The sequence below is a fragment of the Stenella coeruleoalba genome, assembly GCF_951394435.1.
Source record: "Stenella coeruleoalba genome assembly, chromosome: 2".
In the NCBI taxonomy this organism is placed as follows: domain Eukaryota; kingdom Metazoa; phylum Chordata; class Mammalia; order Artiodactyla; family Delphinidae; genus Stenella; species Stenella coeruleoalba.
This window is the reverse complement of record NC_137147.1, coordinates 141,251,256-141,273,127: the sequence shown is the minus strand read 5'-3', so window position 1 is coordinate 141,273,127 and position 21,872 is coordinate 141,251,256. Positions and strand designations below refer to the sequence as shown.

Here is a 21,872-nt window from a genome sequence, read left to right as displayed (position 1 = left end):
ACTTCCCCATAGTCCCCTCTTGGCAGACACTGAAATCGTCAAACCCTACAAACTGTCTATTAGCCCCACAGAGACATGGAGATATTCAGACCCAAACCCTGCCTTGTGGGCCTTCGGGGCAACTTCTGCAAGGAGGCCATGGAGGGAAGAACACAAAGACATAATGTGACACAGAGACAGCAGGTTAAACGGCAGGGCACCCAGAGCCTGTCCTGGGCTTCTGGGGAGAGCGTATTCCTTTGGCTGGGGAGACTGGAGCCTAAAGGCTGTGTCCCATCCCCACAAGCTAGGGAGTAAGTACTGTGGAGGGGACCACAGGCAATGCTCCCTCCCTGCCGGGATGCCCTGGCCATAGATTTGGGCAATTGATTAACCTAAAGCCAACCTGTTTACATGGGTTGGGATGCCTTGATTGTGGAGACTCAAATTGGGGTATCTTCCTAACATGAGGATGGGGGGAAAGGGCTGGCTTCAGATCAAGCTTTAAAGGAGAGAGGGTACCAGTATGCTCTGCCACTCGCCTATACCAACCTCTCTCCATCCTGGCGATCTTGGAGATTAACATGTTACCTCCTCAGGTAACAGAGCTACATTTTAGCAGGAATCCTCTGGAGACCAGGAAATCACCCAGAAGAATCTCTCTAACATGTAAATTCCCGGCTCATCAGCGGGAGGGGTACCGAGGCCCTGAGACATAGCAATTTGCATGATGCCTTTTCCCTAAGAAGCGCTCCCTCAGCTAATACCACGTTCGTAGATCCACCTCTGTCCAGGTCTGGCACAGTCTCTAGGAAAGAGCCCTGGCTTTGGAGTTAGACCTAAGTTTGAATTCTCTGTTCTGGTTCTTGGCTGAAGCACCTCTGGCCGGTTACGTGACCTCTCTGTGCTTCTGCTTCCACATCTGTGATCTGGAAATCACACAACCCACTGCAAAGCACTGCCAGAAGACCAGAGGATGAGCACCATCACGGCGCTGGCACGGCGCCGGCCCCGCGGGTTCCACCGCTGGGCCACATGGCTCCCCTCGCTCTGCACCCTGCTCCGGGAAATGAACCGCTTTCCCCAGGCAGCTTCCCAGATCTTAGAATCAGTCGTCTCTCGTTCTTAGCAGGCAATTAAGACCTCCACTGTCCTTCTGCCCCCCTGGATATGCAGCACTTGCAAAGGAAAAGAGCTATCATCTGGAATGAGAACACACTGTAATATATTCATCATTCCAACCAGCTGGGGAGCTGGGGGAGGGAGAGGGCCACTTTGGGGGAAGGATATGAACAGTTCCAGCCAACCAGAAGTCCCTCATCACCTTTCATTCTCCCAGAGGGAGCCTGTCCAGGTTGAGTTATCTTCTGTGGGAAGGAAAAGCAGCTCTGGCCCTTTTAACTTAACACGGATCATAGAGCAGAGAAAATATAACAGCCCCAAACCACTAAGCACTCTCCAACTAGATTTTCCTGGCCCTGCCAAAGAGGCAAGCAGCAGCCACAGTTAAAGGAATGACATATATTTTCTGGAGAAAGTGGAAGGTGCAGGCGGTAGGGATCCCAGGGGAGCTGGTGGGGCATCAGCCCACGAGACCTCAGAGGCAAGCCCTGGACAGGGCAGCCCAGCAAAGAGGCGGCCGCTGAGTCAGGGTTTCTGGGGATGATGGCCGTGTTGTGGCACAGAGCACAGGCCATTCCACCTCTCTCCAGAGCACAGGACATCCCACCTCTCTCCGTCATCCTCCCCTTGACTGCTGTGTTGCCTTAACATATGCATGAAAATTGCAAGTCTCGTAATTCACCCAGACGGTGGAAGCTCCCGAATTGCTCCTTCTCAAGAGACAGCTGTTCCACCGCTGGGCCACATGGCTGCCCTCGCTCTGCACCCTGCTCTGGGAAATGAACCACTTTCCCCAGGCAGCTTCCCAGATCTTAGAATCGTCTCTCCCTCTTAGCAAGCAATTAAGACCTCCAGCTGAGGCGTCCACACTGTTGCACGCCTGGTTTGGACACATGTCAGAGCGGCGTTTTAAAGCTTCATCAAGGGAGCAGGGTGAGTCCTCACCTGACCCAGACACACCCTGGAATTCCAGGCTGGAAATGACCTTCAGAGATCCTATTGTGTGCCTCTGATGGAGGGTCATTTCAAAACAGATAGAGACAGACAAATCTTACGCCTTCCACCATTTGAGTTGTAAAGTTATTAGCAAAGACCTTTAAGACTAGCTTGTGATTTAGGAATGCTCGAACCTCCTCAATGGAAGATTAAGAGTGTCAGTGGGCAGAGAAGCTCCCTATCACTGGCAGGCTAGGTCCTCCGGGTACCCCTCTCTGGGACACCTGCAGGCTAAACCCAGGGCCTTGATGATGCAGATGTAGACTTTCTTTTTTCATTGAAGTATAGTTGATTTACAATGCTGTGTTCATTTCTGCTGTACAGCAAAGTGAGTCAGTTATACATAAATATACATTCTTTTCCATTATGGTTTATCACAGGATATTGAATACAGTTCCCTGTGCTATACAGTAGGACCTTGTTGTTTATCCATCCTTTATATAATAGTTTGCACCTGCTAATCCCAAACTCCCAATGCATCCCTCCCCACGCCCCTCCCCCTTGGCAACCACAAGTCTGTTCTTTATGTCTGTGAGTCTGTTTCATAGATAAGTTCATTTGTGTCATATTTTGGATTCTACATATAAGTGATATCACATGGTATTTGTCTTTCTTTTTCTGACTTACTTCACTTAGTATGGTAATCTCTAGTTGCATCCATGTTGCTGCCAATGGCATTATTTCGTTCTTTTCTACGGCTGGGTAGTATTCTATTGTATCAGTATATATGTACCATGCAAATGTAGACTTTCTTTCTTCGCTCTCCAGGTGGAAATACTGTAGTCCATGCTGTGCCCTGGAGCAAGGAGAGCCATGACTGGCGCCTCGTCACTTACAAAGCTCATCTCCTACACACTCCAGGACTCCACCCCAGTGTGACACATACCACGCGCTCAGTAATATGTATTTGCTATTCTTTCTGACAGTTTCAGACATTTTCTTTAGGAAGCCAGGGAAGGGAGCCTGTGCACCAGCCCCTTGGTCCTGCCCCTGCAAAGCTTATGAACCTCTCGCCCACATGGAACTTGTCAAGATAATCCCAGGGATATGGATGTCCACCACCTTGAAACAAAGCAAACAGCACTTCCAAAGGGCTCTGACTGTTCCGTGATTCTTTGCCAATCACATTGCCTCTATTTGGTTCTTCCTCCAATTCATTTCACTAAGAACTACAAGTGCATGTTTCCATTTTCCATACTCCCTTGGCCTTAACTTTGCCCACTGACTTCAAAATGAGAAAAACCTTTGCCCCTCAGTCACCATAATTGAAGCTCCTGTTTCATAGAAGTTCAGAGCTGATAGGTCTCTGACATTACAGATGAGGGAGCGGAAGCCCAGAGGGGTGGGCGCCTCCTCCCGGTTGCACAGCAACATGACAGCCGCATGGGTGACGGACAACTCCATCTCTGAAAGCCGGGTCAGGGCTCACATCTGCCAGCACCACAGTGGCCTCAAGCCCCAAGGAGGTGGCCCCCTGCTCAAGGCAAAGCCCAACTCCTCCCAACCAGGGATCAGTGACCCACTGCTCGGAGCCAGAAGCCAGCGCTGTGGAGGACTCTCCGACAACAGTGCTTCGTGCCCCCGACCGTGGAAGCCCTCCAACCCAAACCATCCCATCAGGCACTAGTTGGCATTCGACTTTAGGGCTGAAGACCTCAGCTAGATTCAAACCCAGCAACGGGCAGAGAATGTAGCCCCAAACCTGGATCTTGCCTCTGGGGTTTCCATGCAGAGAGGCAATTAAAAAGGAGGAGGGTGTGCTCTGATTAGAAAAAGACAAAGGCAGCCACCACCACGAAGCCACAGAGTTTGCCCCAGGGCTTGGGCCTGCTCCTTGGGATCGAGGTAAGAGCCCAGAATAGGAAAGGGAAAAGCAAGGCGAGGAGGAAGAGAGAGGCAAAGGAGACCCTCCGTGGCCTCCTTCTGCAAGGCCCGGCCCTGCCAGACATGCCTCCCCAGAATCATATCGGCTGGTAGTGCTTTATGTAAATCCATTGTACAAAAACAAGATTAAAACGGACAAGCAGAACAAAGCATCAGTCTCCCTAACAAAGGCCCCTCCACTTAGTATATTAGCCGCTCTTTCCACCTGACACACTTTTAGAGGGAGATCTTCAATTACCACTCGCTGGTGGGGCAAAACAACAAAAGGTCTGTCCAGTGACTATTCTCCAAGACCACAGGCAGGCATTGAAATGGTTTTATGTAACAGAGATACTAATCTAGTCCATATAATTTGGAGAATCCTTTATGGGAGGACTGAAGGGCATTTGCGACCTTTGTTTCAAAGAGATTTTCTGCAGCTTATGCATTTACCTTGCCAAAAGCTAAGCTGAGCTGAGCAAACAGAGTACTCTAAATCACGCTCGCTGCTGATTTACTATCAGGCCTCTGCAGTTTGGTGGACGGAACCTTGTGGATAAACAGAGGCCAAGGCCTTGGTCCCTCCACCTGGCCATACCAAAGGGATAGGGGCCACATTCAAGTTGCCCCCTGACCCCCAGCTTCCAGATTTGGGATTTCCTCTTTCCTTCTCTTCGGTCCAGCTCAGCGCAGGGTGAAGGTGGCCAGAGGGCCAGTTCTTTGCCCAGCCAGGGGTGGGACTTGGCTTTTGCCCTTGGTCCCAGGTCTGTCTCCATCCCGGGGAATGAGATCGATAGTGTCGCCTGGCTCCCCCTTCCCACTCCATCCAGAGCAAAGATGCGAGTCTGGCTCCCTAGGTGACAATTCAGCACCACTGGCTGCTTGCAGAGGAGAAGGAGAAAGCGAAGTGGGAAAGGATGACGGGCCAGGTGAGTCTCAGGAGAGCCAAGGGAGACGTGCGCACAAGCTCTCAAAACACACAGCAGGCAGATGTGCACTCGACACATGGGGTACGGGGGCCCTGCCCATGGGCAGACACACAACACACACACACAGCAAGTGTATACGCTGAGAACATGCATGTGCACACATCACATAAGAGGGGAGCTCTTCACACACAGTGAAACCTAACACTCATGAACATACATGTGCACACGTAAGAAAAGCGAGCACTTCCACAGCACTCGCCATGTGCTTGGTTTGCATAGATGCACTTATTTCATCTTCACAACAACCCCATGACGAAGGTACTCTTGCTACACCACTTTACCATGGAGTAAACAGAGGCACGGAGAAGCTAAGTAATTTGCCCACAGTCACAAAGGCGGGAGGCAGCAGTCCAGTGCCAGGGCCCGTGCTTTTGACCTTTACATTGTCAGGCCCTAGATGCCACACAGACACCCCTCTCATGGGTTGAAAGCAGTGCCCCCCCCCAACCAGATGCTTAAGCTAAGACGCCCCTTCCTCAAGGATCCAGACATATTACATCTCCAGGGTCAAATAAGACCCAGGTGCTCTGGTTCAGGGGAGAAGGGTACTGAGTATTAAAATATTGAAAAACCTCTGCTCTGGTTGGTCGGTGGTTGCCACCACTGCCCCTCTCCCAGCCCCCTCCATCTACCCATAATCCAGCACCTACAGGGTTAACCCCCAGCCCCACAGCAGGCCTCTAAGACCCTATTCCATTCTAACCCTATTGGTAGAAGTTCTATACCTGTAGTTAAATATTTTCATTCTTACCCCCAGGGACAGACAAGCTGGGGGCAGTGGAATGTGTGCCTGCAACAAGTTGACGGGACCCGACTCTCAAGCCTTCTGTGAGTGTTGGCCGATGCCTGGCCCGCATGAGGAGGTGGCCAGCTTCCCCAGCCTGTCCCCACCCCACCCACTTGACGGGCAGCTGATCAGAGCCCTTCAAAGCCAAGAGTACTGAAGTGGCCATCAGGGGGCAGACGGAGGCTCTGAGTCACCATTTTCACCCTCACTGAAGCCACTCAGCTGTCCTGAATCAGAGAGCAAGCATTAGAGGAGGGCTGGGGACCACATGTCCATCGTCCACGAAACCCAGCAGTGGCCACTTTCTGAAACCTCTCTGCTACAAAGGCCAGGAGCCAGGAGGGAAGGAGGAGCTCAATAAATCAGAAGGCATTGCGGGAAAAATTTCACTGCCTTCGCATGACTGCAAGCTCAGCCCAACACAGAGGTTCTGGGACAGCAGACTCAGTCCCCACAAAGCCCCGGAACAGGCTCTCCAGACTCTTCACACACATGTGACACTAAGCTCTGGGGACCCAAGGGGATGGCGGGAGTAGGGATGAGAACCCTAACTGGGGCAGGCCACCCTTCACTCTGGGGTCTCAGGGCCCTGCCCAGAAACCACTCCTTTGGGGGTCCTTGAAGGTCCCCAGGAAAAGCCAGCCCACATGTTCTCCTTCTAATTAATAAGGCTGCAAAGGCATGTTCCCTGCTGGGCCCTGGGCTGGGGGCTTGAGATATAGAGGGGTCCTGAGCCTCCGCTCTCAACACGCTCACCATCCAGGAAGAGAGAGGATAAAGAAGTTGACAGTTGTAAGGGCAGTTGTGGGGGAAAGGGGCTGAGATCAGGACCCGGAGGTGTCCGGTGGGGCTTCCCAGAGACCAGGCAGCTACGCGCAGAGTCTCCAAAAGCCACTAGGCAGAAACTGTGGAAACAGGACCAAGGGTTCTAGGAAGCAGGAGCGGCCTATACACGGTCCCAGAGAGTGGGTATGTGGAGAATTCAGGTGCCAGGGTGGGGTGCTGAAGATCAGCAGACCCAACGAGACCCTGGGGAAGCGAGATTCAGAATGATAAGGAGTCTGGGGTACAGCATTTAGAGAAAGCAGCAGTGGGAGGTGCGGGAGGGAAGTCTTGAATCAGATGGGAGGGGCGAGGCAGAATTGGAAGAGTTTAGAAGTACCTGATCACTCAGTATTTTCTGAGTCCCTACTATGTGCCTGGCACAATATAAGCCATTGTAGACCATACAGTGACATGTTTTTAAAAGGTTGCTCCTGGGCTTCCCTGGTGGCGCAGTGGTTGAGAGTCCGCCTGCTGATGCAGGGGACACGGGTTCGTGCCCCGGTCTGGGAGGATCCCACATGCCGCGGAGCGGCTGGACCCGTGAGCCATGGCCGCTGAACCTGCGCGTCCGGAGCCTGTGTTCCGCAACGGGAGAGGCCGCAACAGTGAGAGGCGCGCGTACCACAAAAAAAAAAAAAAAAAAAAAAAAAAAAAAAAAAGGTTGCTCCTGCCCTTAAAAGCTTACAGTTCATCTGTTTGTTCATTCATTTATCACTTACTGAACACCTACTATATGCCAGGTGCTGTACTAGGAGTAGAGCTCTCATCTAGGAGCAAATCAAAGTCCCTTGTTCCTACTGAGCATATGTTCTAGTTAGGGAGACAGAAAATAAAAAATATATATCTTATGTCTCTATGCCAGGTAGTGACAATGCTAATTAAAAAACAGAATAGGTGGAGAAAACCCTAACTCGAGAAGATACAGGGACTTCTCTCATGGTGCAGTAGTTACGAATCTGCCTGCCAATGCAGGGGACATGGGTTTGAGCCCTGGTCTGGGAAGATCCCACATGCCACGCAGCAACTAAGCCCATGTGCCACAACTACTGAGCCTGAGCCTGCATTCTAGAGCCTGCAAGCCACAACTATTGAGCCCACATGCCACAACTACTAAAGCCCATGCACCTAGAGCCCGTGCTGCACAGCAAGAGAAGCCACCACAATGAGAAGCACAGACACTGCAACGAAGAGTAGCCCCCACTCAGCACAACTAGAGAAAGCCCCTGCGCAGCAATGAAGACCCAATGCAGCCAAAAATAAATAAATAAAATATAAATAAATTTATTTAAAAAAAAAGAAAAGGTACATGCACCCCAATCTCATAGCAGCACTATTTACAATAGCCAAGACATGGAAGCAACCTGTATGTCCATCGACAGATGAATGGATAAAGAAGATGTGGTACATATATACAATGGAATATTACGCAGCCATAGAAAAGAATAAAATAATGACATTTGCAGCAACACGGATGGACCTAGAGATTATCAGACTAAGTGAAGTCAAACAAATATCATATGATATTGCTTAAATGTGGAATCTGAAAAAAAATGATACAAATGAACTTATATACAAAACAGAAACAGATCCACAGACATAGGAAAGAAACACATGGTTCCCAAAGGGGAAAGGGGGAAGGAGGGATAAATTAGGAGTCTGGGATTAACGGATACACACTAATAATAAAATAGATAACCAACAAGGACCTACTGTATAGCACAGGGAACTATACTCAATATTTTGTAATAACCTATAAGGAAAAAAGATTCTGAAAAAACCAGATATATATATATGTATGTATGTATAACTGAATCATTTTGCTGTACACCTGAAACTAACACAACATTGTAAGTCAACTATATTGCAATAAAAAAAACAAAACAAAACAAGATAAAGGCAAACAAAGATGTCAGAGAGGGGATTGCTATTTCAGACAGGGTGGTCAGGAAAGACTCTGATAACGTGAGAAGATACTAAGTGAAATAGGGAGTGAGCTACATGGTGTGTGGGGGAAGAGCATATGGGCAGAGGCAACAGCAAACAGGGCTTCTTGCATGCTGAGGCGGGAACACGAGGCACAGGCAGAAAGAGCAAGGAGGCCGGCATGGGAGGGAGAGCGCAGGAGGAAAGGGGTCAGAGTTAGCTGGGGCCAGGCCACGTGGGGTTTAGAGCACAGTGAGAACATCAGAGAAGCAGCAAACTCCCAACAAGGACCAGAAGTTGGAGGTGGTATTCTGTAGACATTGAGGGAATTCAGAAGATGGGAAGTGGGAGCCTTTAAGCAGTTTCCATAGAGAAGTGGGGAGTTAGGCTGGGGACAGGTTTGCTATTTCACAGGCTTTACTCGACCCAGGACACCAGGAAGGGGACTTAAATAAATGCCCAACTGCTCTGACACTAATAAAGGCTTCCCCTCAGAGGCCGCCCAGTCCGGATAGCAGAGGTTTAGTTACAGCTGCAGCTGGTAATGAAGAAGCAGCACCTACATCTTTCCCCAGCTGTGTCAGCACAAAAATCCCTGTCGGCACTTGCTGCAGGGGGCGGGGGGCACTGCTAGCAGGGAAGCTCGGGGCTAGGCCAGACCAAAGTCAAGGGGCACGGCCACGGCTCACCCACCCCTGCACATACCTCCTAACTTGTCTTTCAGCCCCTCCATGGTCCTCCACGCTACTGCCCCCAGAGCACTGGCTTCCTGACACCACCGTGAGCATGTCACTGACTGCTTTAACCCTTCAATGACCTCATGAAATTGTCCAGTCTCCTCAGTGTGGTGCTGAGGGTCCAGTCCGGCCCAGCCCCTTCTCCCGCCACGTTTTCACCTGTGCTCCTGCTGGAAGTGTCCTGATCCTGTCTGCTCTTCCATCTTTGCTCAGCCTGTCCCCTCTGCCAGAGAATGCCCTCCCTCACAAAAATAATACGAACAGCAGCAGCTAACATGTACCGAGCTCTTATTCTGTGCTGGGCTCTGGCCTAAATGCTTTCTTCGCGGTAACTCATTTAATCCTCATGGCAGCCCAAAGAGGTAGGTACTTAACACAGCCCTAGCTTATTTTACCGATGAGAAAACCAAGGGAGAGAGAGGTGAAATAACAGTCTCAGCGTCGCACAGAAGGAGTGGGCTTCAAAACTCAGGCTCTTAACGGTTGCCCATCTCTTGTCCTCCGGCCAAGTTCCTACTCATCTCTCAGGCTCAGCTCAAAACTGACTTCCTCCGAAGAGTCTTCTTTGATCCCCCTGGCCTTGGATTCCCCAGACAGAACTGGTTGCTTCTCCCTAAGACGTCTCTCAGTATTTGCGGTACGAGTCTATTTCATTCATTCAGTCTCTCACTTGTTCAATGATCATTCAGCAATAAGTACCAGGCCCTGGGTATACCCCATGTAGAAGACAGGATTCCTCTGCTTCAGGAACTCACTTCTGAGTGGGAGAGAGGGACAGGCAGCATCACAACCAGTGGAACAGAGTGACAGAGGGGACCCAGGGGCTGTGAGCTCAGAGCACATGGAACCAACTGCCACGTGGCTCCCAAACTTCCCACACTGCCAGGTGGTGCCCTGGAGTGAAACACAAGGAATCCAAAACAGGTGCTAATAGGAGGGGTGTCCACAGAACCCACTGGGCCTTGGGGGTGCCTGGACCATGAATTTACTCATTCAACAATTATTTATTGAGGGCCTGAAAAGTACTCACAAGTGAACAAGAGCAAGTCTTTGGTCCTTCTTTCTTACTGTACGTGAATTTATTAGTCGCAGCGTTAAGTGTCAGTATTTTATATGTTTGGTCAGCGTGAATCAGCCGCTCTGGGCATCCTAAATCAGTGCCCTAAGCCCACAGACGGGCGACGAGATGGCGGTGGCTGCACCAGCTTTGTCTACTCTGCGAGGACCTGCCGGGGCAGCTAGGCAACTATTCCTTCCCCACCACCAGCCTGGACACACCCTCTGTGTCCTTGCCTGCTTATTTGAAGGGTGCTTATTATACTGTGCTGAAATCTTTTAAAAGTTAAAGATGGTATTATATATATACGTCTACTATATGTATATATACACACATACATATATTTAAACCCATTTTTCCCACTAGACCACATGCTTCTTATTCGTCTCTCTATTCCCAGGATTCCGTAGTGCCTTCAAGGCACAGGTATCTAATAAATGTTGATAGATAGCTGGACAAATGGAAGGATGAATGTTGTTCTAGGTAGCAAAGCTCAGTGCCAGGAGTTGGTGACCCAAGGGAGTGGCATCAGCACTGTTTCTGGTGACGGCAGCTGGCAGGCTTCCCTAGGGAGCCTCTTAGAGGGTCAGCAGAGAATTATTTTACCTAGCAGCTACGTGTTTCAGACAGGACCCACAGCTCTGTGTACACATGTGCACACGCACGCGCACGCACACACACACACGCAGCAATCCCTAGGACTCACTACCCTGATCCTGGCACCTATCAGACTCACCTTAGCAAAATTTCAAAATCAAACCGGTTTGCCCTCAGTTCCTTCCTCTCCCTATAAACCTCTCCACCTCCCCTCTTATTTCACCCCCCCTTTCCTCTCCTGGCCACAGGTCTCTCCTGCCGAGAGAAAATCCACTGAAGGGGGGGAAAGTACAGGATTGCAAGTTGATCTCAATTCCTGGGCTGCACCTGTCCAGGTGGACGCATCACTTAGCCTCACCCAGCTGCAGTTTCCTCTGCTGTACAGTGTGGTAACAGTAATACTCTCTTCTCCAGCCTGTGAAGACCAAGTGATACACTGTATGGGAAATGCTGGGTAAACCACCAGAAGTTACACTATTGTTTTATTATGTTGTTGGAAGTTAGCAGTCAGTCCAAGAGAGCACTGAATTAAATGTCAGAGGGTCTGGTTATAAGTCTCCCCACTCCACCACTCGCTATACACCAGGGGCAGTTCCAGTGACAAGGTAAAAAGTGCTAATGCAGGCACCCCTGCTACAAAAATGCCTCCCAAGCAAAATTAAAATAGTTTTAAAAAGACACACCTGAACTCCAATAAGAGAAAGGTAAATCCCTAAGTGTGAGAAAAAGGTGCGGGTAGTTTATAGCAGTCGCAGAAGGTCAGGTGCTGAAGCTAAGGTAGCCCAGGGAACGTCAGCCCTGGCTAGCTGCTACCCCTAGTCTTCAGCCCAGGCTGGGAGCCTGGGGGTTAACACCCACACGGGCAGACTGGGCCTTGGGACTTGCCAGCTCCATGGAGGGGATGCCTGAAGATGCTGCCTAACCAGCCTAAGAATAAACAGGGATTCTGGATGAGGAAAAATGTCTCCCACAGGAAACAAAAAACAGGAGCGGGGAATAGGGAGTGACTGCTTAATGGATACGGGGTTTCCTTTAGGGGTGACGAAAATGTCTTAGAACTAGAAAGAGCTGGTGGTTGCACAACATTGTGAATGCACTAAATGCCGTTGAATTGAATATTTCTAAATGGTTTATATTATGTTATGTGAATTTCACATCAATTTTTTTTTAAAGGGAAAACCCCTAAGCCTTCACCACACACATCGTGGAATCTCAAACCAAATTATCAATGCAAAAACTGGTCATGAGCCAGTGAAAAACATTAGAGTGCTTAATAAGAAAATGCAAAACTAATGTGTGGGGCTCTTGCACAACCTGGGACATGGCGGAGGGGCAAAAAGGCTAAAGAGTTCATAGCAAAAAAAAAAAGAAGAGAAAAAAAAATTACAACCTATATGAAGAAACAATCCATGGTCAGGGAGAATCAGCTGTCTCCAAAAACAGGAGAACTGATACTCCAGGAACTTGATCCAATAGAACTAATAGCTCAAGATAGAATTATCTGAAGAGACTACAAAAGGAATATGTTTAAAATAATTAAAGCAATAAAAGAAGGATTAGAATACATAATGAAAGAATAGGACACCATGGGAAAGAAACATGCAGATTTGAAAAAGAAACAAGAGAACTAGAAATGAAACATGTCATCATTGGAATTAAGACCTCAAAAGACAGGTTAATTAGCAGAGCAAAAGGATTTGAAACAAATGGATATGAGGAAAATGTCCAAGATACGGCCTGGAGAGATAAAGAGATGAAAAATTAGAGCTTAGGAGAGATAGAGGAGGCAGCAGTGAGAGAGCCCAACAGTTTGGCGCTCCAATAGGAGAGAACTGGGAGAATGAAGGAAAGGAGATATTTGAAGAGATATGCCTGAGAATTTTCCAGAACTGATAAAGGAGATGAATCCTTAGCTTGAAGAAGATGTATACCTCTGGGGAGCCAACAGTATGAATAAAAATAACCCCACACCCAGACACATCCTAGGGAAACCGCAGAGCACTGCAATGACAAAGTCCAGAACACAACGGAAAAACATTCTCAAACTGCTGAAGGAGAATGACTGAAAACCTCGAATTCCATCAGCAGCTAAACCACCAACCAAGCATGAGAGCAAAATAAAGGCATCTTCAGACAAGTAAAGCATTTAAGAGTTGATCACTTCATAGACCCTTCTGGAAAGAGCCACTAAAAAAAGACCCTTCGGGCTTCCCTGGTGGCGCAGTGGTTGAGAGTCCGCCTGCCGATGCAGGGGACACGGGTTCGTGCCCCGGTCCGGGAAGATCCCACATGCCGCGGAGCGGCTGGGCCCGTGAGCCATGGCCGCTGAGCCTGCGCATCCGGAGCCTGTGCTCCGCAACGGGAGAGGCCCGCGTACCGCAAAAAAAAAAAAAGACCCTTCAAGAACAATGAAGCCAAACCAAGAAGGGAGAAGTGAGAGGCAAGAGGTGGGAGCAAAGAAACCAGTCAACGTGAGTTACATTTCCATTTAGATGACAGTCACTGTACAAAACAACTGCAACAGTAAAGCAGGGGCACCTAAATCCCAAAATGGCGTGAGGCACTTACTGGAGTTACGCACCCCTCAGGTTCCTGTGGTGCAGCCAATCTCCCAGATCTTCTGCTGTGGCTCCCTGCCCCTCAGCCACCATCACACAGACGGACAACCCAACTAGGTACCCAAGTACGCTGAGCACTCTCCCGGGCCACAGCTCGGCCCAGCAGCCACATACCTGGAGTTTCTGGCTAATCCCTCAGCTTCTGGATTCGGATGAAAACCACATGGCCCCCGGGTGGGCTCCGGCATTCCCAGCAGCCACTGAAAGGGCTAGACTACATGGTCTGGAAGTCGGGGGGGAGTTACTGCTCCACGGGGGAAGACTCTGACCAAGGGGAAATAAGAGACAGGGAGGTTGTGTAGAGAAATTCCCCCTCCTTGCTGACTACTCTGAGACGTGCTCTCTTCCTGTTACCCATCAGGAGAAGCCCTGAATACCAAGGGGATGCACCTGTGAAGAACCCGCTGGGCTCTTTGCAATTGACCGGAAGCTGAGGTCAGCACAGCAGCCATGACTTAGCATAACGAAGACCAGTGGTTTTCAAAGTGTGGGTCCCATTCCAGTAGCACCAGCATCACCTGGGAACCTGTTAGAAATTCAAATTCCCCAGCTCCACCCGAAACCTTCTGAATTTGAGACTCGGAGCCTGGGGCCCAGGAGTCTGCACGGTAACAAGTCTTCCAGGTGATTCTGAGATTAGGTTATCAGGTGTTCAATAACGTATTTGCATGAACGGTGCATTGTAATTACTGTGGCATCTATGGCACCTGTGATAAACATTAATCCCACTCACTAAATATCTCTGGCCCTCTGCCTTCAACACCCGCCAGAGCCCTCTACTCTCTGCCCAGCCAACCAGCAACACTGCTCCATCAGCCTGGGTCCTGGGGTGACACTGACAAAAAGCAGACCCCGGCTGGCCCACAATGGACAAGTAATATGAACAAGAAATAAAATCTTATTGTTTTAAGCCACTGGGATTTGGGTGTTGTTTATCACCGCAGCATAACCCAGCTCATCCAGTCTGACATGGGCCAATATTTTCAAAGAACAGAGCTTCCTGAAATGCTCACCGCCCTATGTCGCAAGCAAAGAGAAAGAAGGAAATGTGTTGTACCCACTGATCTTCAGGAAACGTTTGATGCTTGGGCAACCAAGAGCGGCCAGGACTCAGCTGTCTCTGTAGATAATGGGAGGGGACGGGCAGCTCTGGTGCAGATGGTTCTAGAAGGGCTGCCAAGGGCTCTGGGATGAGGGCGGCAGTTCTGGGTCAGAGGAAATGGTACAAAGAGGAGGAAAAATAGGCCACCCTGCATCTGTACCAAGCTTTACGCTTTCCAGGACACTCTCACTCATTGTTTCATCTTTCCTCCTTCCATGCACAGGGATGAGCCATCCTATGCCACAGTGGGTCCAGAGAGGCAAAGGGACTTGCCCAAGATTGCACAGCAAACTGGTGGCAGAGTCAACCAAGGTTTTCACTCCCAGGCAAGCGTCCTCCTAGCACCTGCCAAGAAACAGTCTCCAGGAAGGTGGTTTTGGAGGGAGGTCAATGTCCCCCTGTCCCTTCTCAGAGCACAGGTGACGCTCTCGTACAGGGTCCTGAGGACTCTGGCATCAAATGGGTTCTCACCAGGTTCTTGTGAACTTGGAGGTTTCTGGCATCCAAGGGGTGGAGAGGGAGGAATGGAGGTTCAGGGGCTACAGGGCAGCAGCTCACGAGTGCTCCTAGCACCCTGGGCACCATCCTTCACCCTCTCACTACCATTTCTCCCTCTCACAAGTTCCCAGACCCTGGGGTCTCCCCTGTCTCGTAGAGAGACAACAAAGCTCGTGGGGGACTGGCTGGTTCCCTCTCCCTTTCCTCCCATCACAATAAGCAGGACAGAGTCCTGGTAACGGCTGACACTCACCTGTTACGGGTTGAATTGTGTCCCCCTAAAATACATACGCTGAAGTCCTAACTCCCGGCAACACAGAATGAGACCTTATTTGGAGACGGGGGTCTCACAGAGGTAACCAAGTTAAAATGGGGTCATCAGGCTGGGCCCTAATCCAATATGACTAGTGTCCTTATAAAAGGGGAAATTTAGAGACAGACATTCACAGGGAGAAAGCCATGTGAAGAAGAGAGCTATGGGGCCACAAGCCAAGGAACTACCAGAAGCTAGGAGAGGGGCTTGGAAAAGATCTTCCCTCCCATATGGTCCCTCAGGAGGAACCAACCCTGCTGACACCCTGATTGTGGACTTCTAACCTCCAGAACGGGGAGACAATAAACTCCTGCTGTTTAAGCCACCTAGGCTGTGATGCTCTGTAACTCTGTACCCTGTAACTTCCTGATCCTCATTCCGTGTTCCCCCTTCTTCCTAAAATCACCTCCACTGACATCCCTCTCTGCACTGCATCCCCTCAGTGTCAATCAGCACATGACTTACAGTGCCCTAGCACCGAGCTGGTACCCAGGAAGATGAAGAAATGAACTTGAAGTAGAGACAGTTGGAGGCATCAAAGAATCTAGACCGAGTGTGTGGCCCCAGATTCAAGTCCAGCCCTGCCACTGTTGTGCTTTGGGAACCTGGGAGAAGCCCCTTCCTCACTCTGGACGTCAGTGTCTCACCTGTACTGTGATAAGGTTGAATTAAATGATCTGAGTTTCCTTCCGGCTGTGAAATTCTGCAGTTCTCGGTCAAGATAATACGTGTTTGCGATCATTTTTGTACTCTTCCCTAGAAGTTTTTTTTTTTGCGGTACGCGGGCCTCTCACTGTTGTGGCCTCTCCCGTTGTGGAGCGCAGGCTCCGGACGCGCAGGCTCAGCGGCCATGGCTCTCGGGCCCAGCCGCTCTGTGGCATGTGGGATCTTCCCGGACCGGGGCACGACCCCGTGTCCCCTGCATCGGCAGGCGGACTCTCAACCACTGCGCCACCAGGGAAGCCCTTCCCTAGAAGTTTATTCTTGTAACCTCACCCTAGGGTCCACTTGCTTCATGAACGTCTTTCCTCACTCCCATGACCACCTAGACTCTGACTAGTCCCTACCCATTTCCCTTGATCAGGCCCCATCAGTTAACATGCTTGCAAAGCAGAATGAGAAGGCATTTAATAAATACTGGGTTGAAACACCCTTCAAGGGCTTCCTCTTCTGTCTGTAGCGGATTTCTCCTTAACACTCAGCAAGAGGGCGTGGCTAAAAGACAGCCCCTCCTCTTTAGTCCTTTATACACCCTACTTTATAGAGCTGCCTGTCAAAGCACCGACAACACCCTGTTGCATGTATTCGTGAACCAGACCACCTCCTCCCACCAGGTAGCAGGCTCCCCAAGGCAGGAACCGTCTCTCTTTTGCATCTACGTTCCCCAGCATTTGCATAATAGGAAGCAACAAATATAAATGGAGTGGATAAACATGGGCATATGGCAGAAGCTCTTCACCATGGGTTGGAGGACCCTTAAGGGTTTCAAGGGATCCATGAACCCACTGAAATTGTGTGCAAAGGACTGTGTGTACGTGTAGGTTTTTCTATGTCGTGCGCATTTTCCCATGGAGAGGGTCCGTGGAGCCCTGAGAAATTAAAAGAAAAGCCAAGGCTGAAAAGATGTTAAGACCCAAAGCCATGAAGCAGGGAGGTGACATTTATTAAGCCCCTACCCTGTGCTGTGCCTGGTGGTGTAGGTGTTACTATTCCTACTTTGCATGAATGGAAACTGACGTTCTGAGAGGTGACATCTTGGTTCATGAAGAGAGAAGTAGCCCGTCCAGGGTGGTTCAGAGCAGACTCTGGAGCCACGAGCCTAGGTTCAAATCCCAATACTATCACTTTCTAGTTCTGTTATCTTGGTCAAGTTACTTAAGTTGCTCTGCGACTCAGTTTCCCCATCTGTAAAATGGGAGAAATGAGGGTACCTACCCCAGAGGGCTGTTGTAAGAAGTTGATGTGTTAACGTATGTAAAGTGATCAGAATGGTGCCTGGCATGGGGTGTGTACCCTGAAGGCGATGACGAGGAGGGTAAAGAGGAAGATGCTGGGACTGGCAGAGCTGAGCTGCAAACCCAGGCCTTGCCCTTCAGTGCCATTACTGCCAGCACCCAGCATGCCACAACGCCCCATCTTGCTGCTGAAACTCTCCTGTGCCCTCCTAGGAAAAGCCTTCAGACCTGAAAGTGGCTTTTCTAGCTTGGCTCCCTGGAGGTGGGCAGGTCTGTGACACCAGTTCGGCAGGCAGTCCCTGGCCGTTACAGAAGGAGTATGTGGGAGGTTATAAGCGACCTTTCCCGGCCAGCAAGACTGAGCCTGTACAATCAGGACACTCTGCTTCTGCTCTGCTCTTCATTTTCCAAGAGCTTTCCCAACATCCACGAATAGAAATTAGAAAGGGGATGCGCTCATCCATTCCTGGAGCCCCACGCTGACGTCCAAAATCCCTTTATCATTTCCCTGAGTCCATCGCTGCGCCCTGAGCTCCAAAGGGCCACTCACAACCATCCTGCTCAGGCTTTATAGATCCCGTGTCCCACCCCACACCTGACTTTCACTCTGCTTCGAGCAGACAGAGCAGCAGCAGTAAAGCCTTCAACCTGATCTCACTTCTACACCTGGGCCCCCCAGTAACCCCATCCCAGGTGAAGTGTCAGCCACGGCCTTGTTCCAGCCCAGTCTTCTGCCCTGCTCCTGGGAAACAGCCTTTTGGGGTTTGCTTTGGGTGAGTATCTTTGTATCTTTCCTGCGAAACCATCACTATTGCACTTATTCTCGAGAGCACTTTTCATTTATTCCTGTAATGCAATTAGAATCGAGTTTCTTTAGCATTAGGGGAGATGTAACGTCAGTAGGGGAAAACTGTCATTTCATTCCCAACGTCGATATGCCCGCTCTGCCCAAATTCTCTCTCTGGTGCTAGCTTGCTCTACCCTCCCGAATGGCAAGGAGAATACTAAAAAGGAGATTCACTCTCCAAATGTGCCTCCACAGGAAGAGGCAGAAGCTCTGGGGCTGGATTCTCCTCTCAGTCATTAAACGGGGGCTCCTAGCTACTCTGACACTCTCCTGCAGTTGAGGGAACCCCTAATGCCCAATGGAAAGCTTCACACTGGCCCCGTCTACTGTTCAATGGTGAGTGGGAAAGAGTCCTCTAGACTCTGACAACAGGGCCCTACAATCATCCTCCCAGAGAGGTTGAGTGACTTGCCCAAAGTAACATGCCTGGGAAGATGGGGCCAGAACCCAGATCTGCAGGCTCCTGGGTGTCTCCTACTGCATGACAATGCCCTCCACCCAGAGGGCCTGTGGCTGCCAGAAACTTAGCCCTTATCTCCCTGGGGGCACTAAGGCTTCAGTTTTCTGTAGACAAACAGGGGAAGAGATGACATGAATCCTTTATGCACCCACCTTTTCTTCAGTGTCTCCCAGTCCTTTTTGGAAATCCTCTCATTTACTGGAACCAGTTCCTTGTGAGCTTACTCTTGCCATCCTCCTTCTAGGTGCTACGATCTTGCTATCCAATGATCCCATCTTCCCTGCTTCCTCTCTTCCATCCATCCATCCATCCATCCATCCATGCATCTCGCCATCTCTCCATCCATTTATTTATTCACCTCTTCCTTCTTGAGCACCTCAGCTCTGCGCCAGGCGCTCAGCACTTCTTCCCCATTGCTCCTCAGAGCACCCACTCCAGAAGAATCCACTTCTCTCCTGACACCATCAAAGCCTAGAACTGATGTGCTAACGTGCACCCTCTTAGGAGGTTAATCTGATAGACAAATCTGTGCTAATGCGTTTGCACCAGACCCATTATCCCCTCAGAACCGGCAGCAGGCAATGATTTCTGGAGCCCTCAGGTCAGCTGAGGCCTGCTGCCCAGGGCCTGGATAACAGGCCTACCTCCCTTTCCCTTGTTCCCCTTCCCTCCCCTCCCCACTGCAGCCCCCACATACGTATGCAGAAGTCTCCGCTTTCGTAGTAGCCAGGACAGCACTGGGACCTCCGCCGGTACATGGTCCGGAGCCCACGCCGATACGCTGTCTTATAACTGATCCTACGGCACAGAAAAGAAAGCCACTTGAAAGTATTGAAAATCAATCACTCCTGTTAGAATGATATTCGTGTTAAACTATATCAAGGATGCCATTCAATCATTGCTTTAAAATGCATGGCGGCTTCGAATATGATGGAACACAATAAAGAAAAATCGATGGTGGGGTCTGGGCCATCGCGATGCAGAACGTATCGCTGACAGGGCGGCAGCATTCGCTACACCTGCTGACTTCCCGCCAATCCCTTCAGAGCGATACTTAGAAGCGCTGCAGAAAATACTTTCTGGACAGTAACTGGGGACTTCTGAAAACCTCCAGACCCAGGGCTGGAGCAGCCCATGGGGTGACCTTGATAGGAATTGGGCCCTGAGAGTTTCTATGCCAACTGCCACCACCCCAACCATGATTGCTCATGGCCCTGTGGGGACTGGTCTACCCAGTTGGAGAACTGAAGCCAAGTCAGCAAAAGGACCCTCTGAGTCTGACTAGGTCCCAGACAGTAGATTAATCTCCCTCCCACCAAAAATAACACCCCCTGGGAAAGAGCTTCGCATGCCATCTTGGGAAGGCTCAGAACCAGCTCTGCAGAGGAAGAAGCTAATATCCAGAGAGCAGAAGCTCTGGACGGGGAGTCAGAGACCTGGGTTCTAGTTCTTATGCTGACCTGAGTGTTGAGACGTGGTCCTGTGCCACAGAGATTTATAGGCAAAATCACTCAGTCCCTATCTGAGGCAGGTAGCATTATTACGCCCCCTTTATTTCTTTCTTAGAGTTTTTATTCTTATTTTGTTTTATGTACTCTCCCCCTTTGTTTTCTGGATGAGAAAACTGGGAAGTTAAATCACTTGTTCGAGGTCACACAGCTAATAAGTTTCAGAGGCAGAATTCAAACGCAAGTCACTCTAATTTCAAAGCCACTGGGCTTAACCTACTGCCCTGTGCCAGTTCCCAAGGGGTGGCTTTCTGGGCTAATGGGATGGCCATCATGAAGCAGTAGGACAAGGGAATGAATGGTGTGAGGACAGAGTCCTAAGGAGGGAGTCAGAATTGGGTACTGACAGGCAAAGCCCCTTCCTCACACATAAGGTCAAAATGGAGGGGATTTGAAGTGGCCATTGAAGACCAGAGACAGCAAGTAACTTCCCAAGGTCAAGGTGTAACTTGGACTCAACCCAAGTCCTCGGGCCTTGAAGCCAGAGCTCTTTCACTTCCCCACCAGCACCCCAGAGGAGCCTGCCCTGTGGACCCCTCGTTGGGGGGCAGAGCCACGAGGTCCAGTCACTGGAGATGCCTATAGCCTGCTTTCCATGGAGGGTAAGCCCAACTTGGGCAGGGAGTCCTACAGCACAGGCTGGGCCAGCCCTACCAGTGCTTACAGCCCTCGCTTTATGACAAATGACAGTGCAGGACTCCAGGGAAATCTGTGATATTTGGGAATGTCACAAACTAAGGTCATTCTACTTTGTCAAAAATCCATAAGGGAAGGTAAGTAAGCCAGCCTCTAAGTGAAGCTACTTCCCCGGTACAGGAAGGCAGCTCCCGGCAATTTCAGATGTATAAGCCTCCGAGATAAAGAATGACTCAGGGTTGACTAAGAAGTCACTCAATCCATGCCTCCCACCAAACAAAGTCATCCCCAAGCGCTTCCAGTGGAGAAGTGGTCTCAGAATCGTTAAAGCCTCCCTAGAGAAAGATGTCCCCCACTGCTTCTACCTTCCCATCCTTGCTGGCTCCTTTCCTCTGGAAGGAGAGGGAAGGGGCCAGGGACCAGGCTGCCATCAGAAGGATGCTGCGTTCCAACAAGCCATTCCACACTGAAGGAGGCTGATGGTGCTGCTGTCAGCGTGCTCACGCTGGGTCACCAGGAAAGCTGCAAAGCCACTCAGTAAGTCAGCAAAATACTTCATGTTCCAGGAATGCAGCCTGTTTTAATAAGCAGCCACTCACTTACCCTTCCCCAGTGATGACGGACGGCAGCGCCAGCCTCCGAGTACCCAGCAAAGCCACTCCTCAGAGCAAACTTGGCTCCGGCACAGGGCCTGACAGTCATGGAGGGAGCAGGACTTTTCTTTCTGCCTCTGCCTTTGACCAGGGCCTTTGACAGGCAGCTAACTCACTTGGTCAACTAGGGGAGGTTAAGGGGATGCAGTAATGGCTGAGTCATTCCTATCAGATCAACCCTCCTGCAAACAACTCTGCAATCTGGGTGAAATATAAAAGACAACTACCTGAAAAGCACTAGAGAGAGAACAAAGGCAGATGCTGGAGGGAAGTAGACACTTCGAAGAAGGGAATGACACCAGGAAAGGTGAGCCCAAGGGCAGGCCCCAGTCAATAATATTCCAGATGGCTAAAATTCAGATAGAGGACACACGGCCTTACTGGTCTGAAGAACCACAGGACAAGCT

At 50.1% G+C, this 21,872-nt stretch overlaps 1 protein-coding gene across 6 annotated transcripts in view; it reads right to left on the bottom strand.

The window, feature by feature from the left end:
- The window catches only part of MEGF11 (multiple EGF like domains 11), a gene marked incomplete at its 5' end in the record, with an annotated part of 378,890 nt that overhangs the window by 207,030 nt on the left and 149,988 nt on the right, over positions 1–21,872 (bottom strand). For all 6 annotated transcript variants that reach the window (XM_079910943.1, XM_079910941.1, XM_079910942.1 and 3 more), the window contains one exon: positions 19,366–19,466. In XM_079910943.1, coding sequence (XP_079767069.1) covers positions 19,366–19,466 — 101 coding nt within the window. The remainder of the gene's footprint in view (positions 1–19,365; positions 19,467–21,872) is intronic.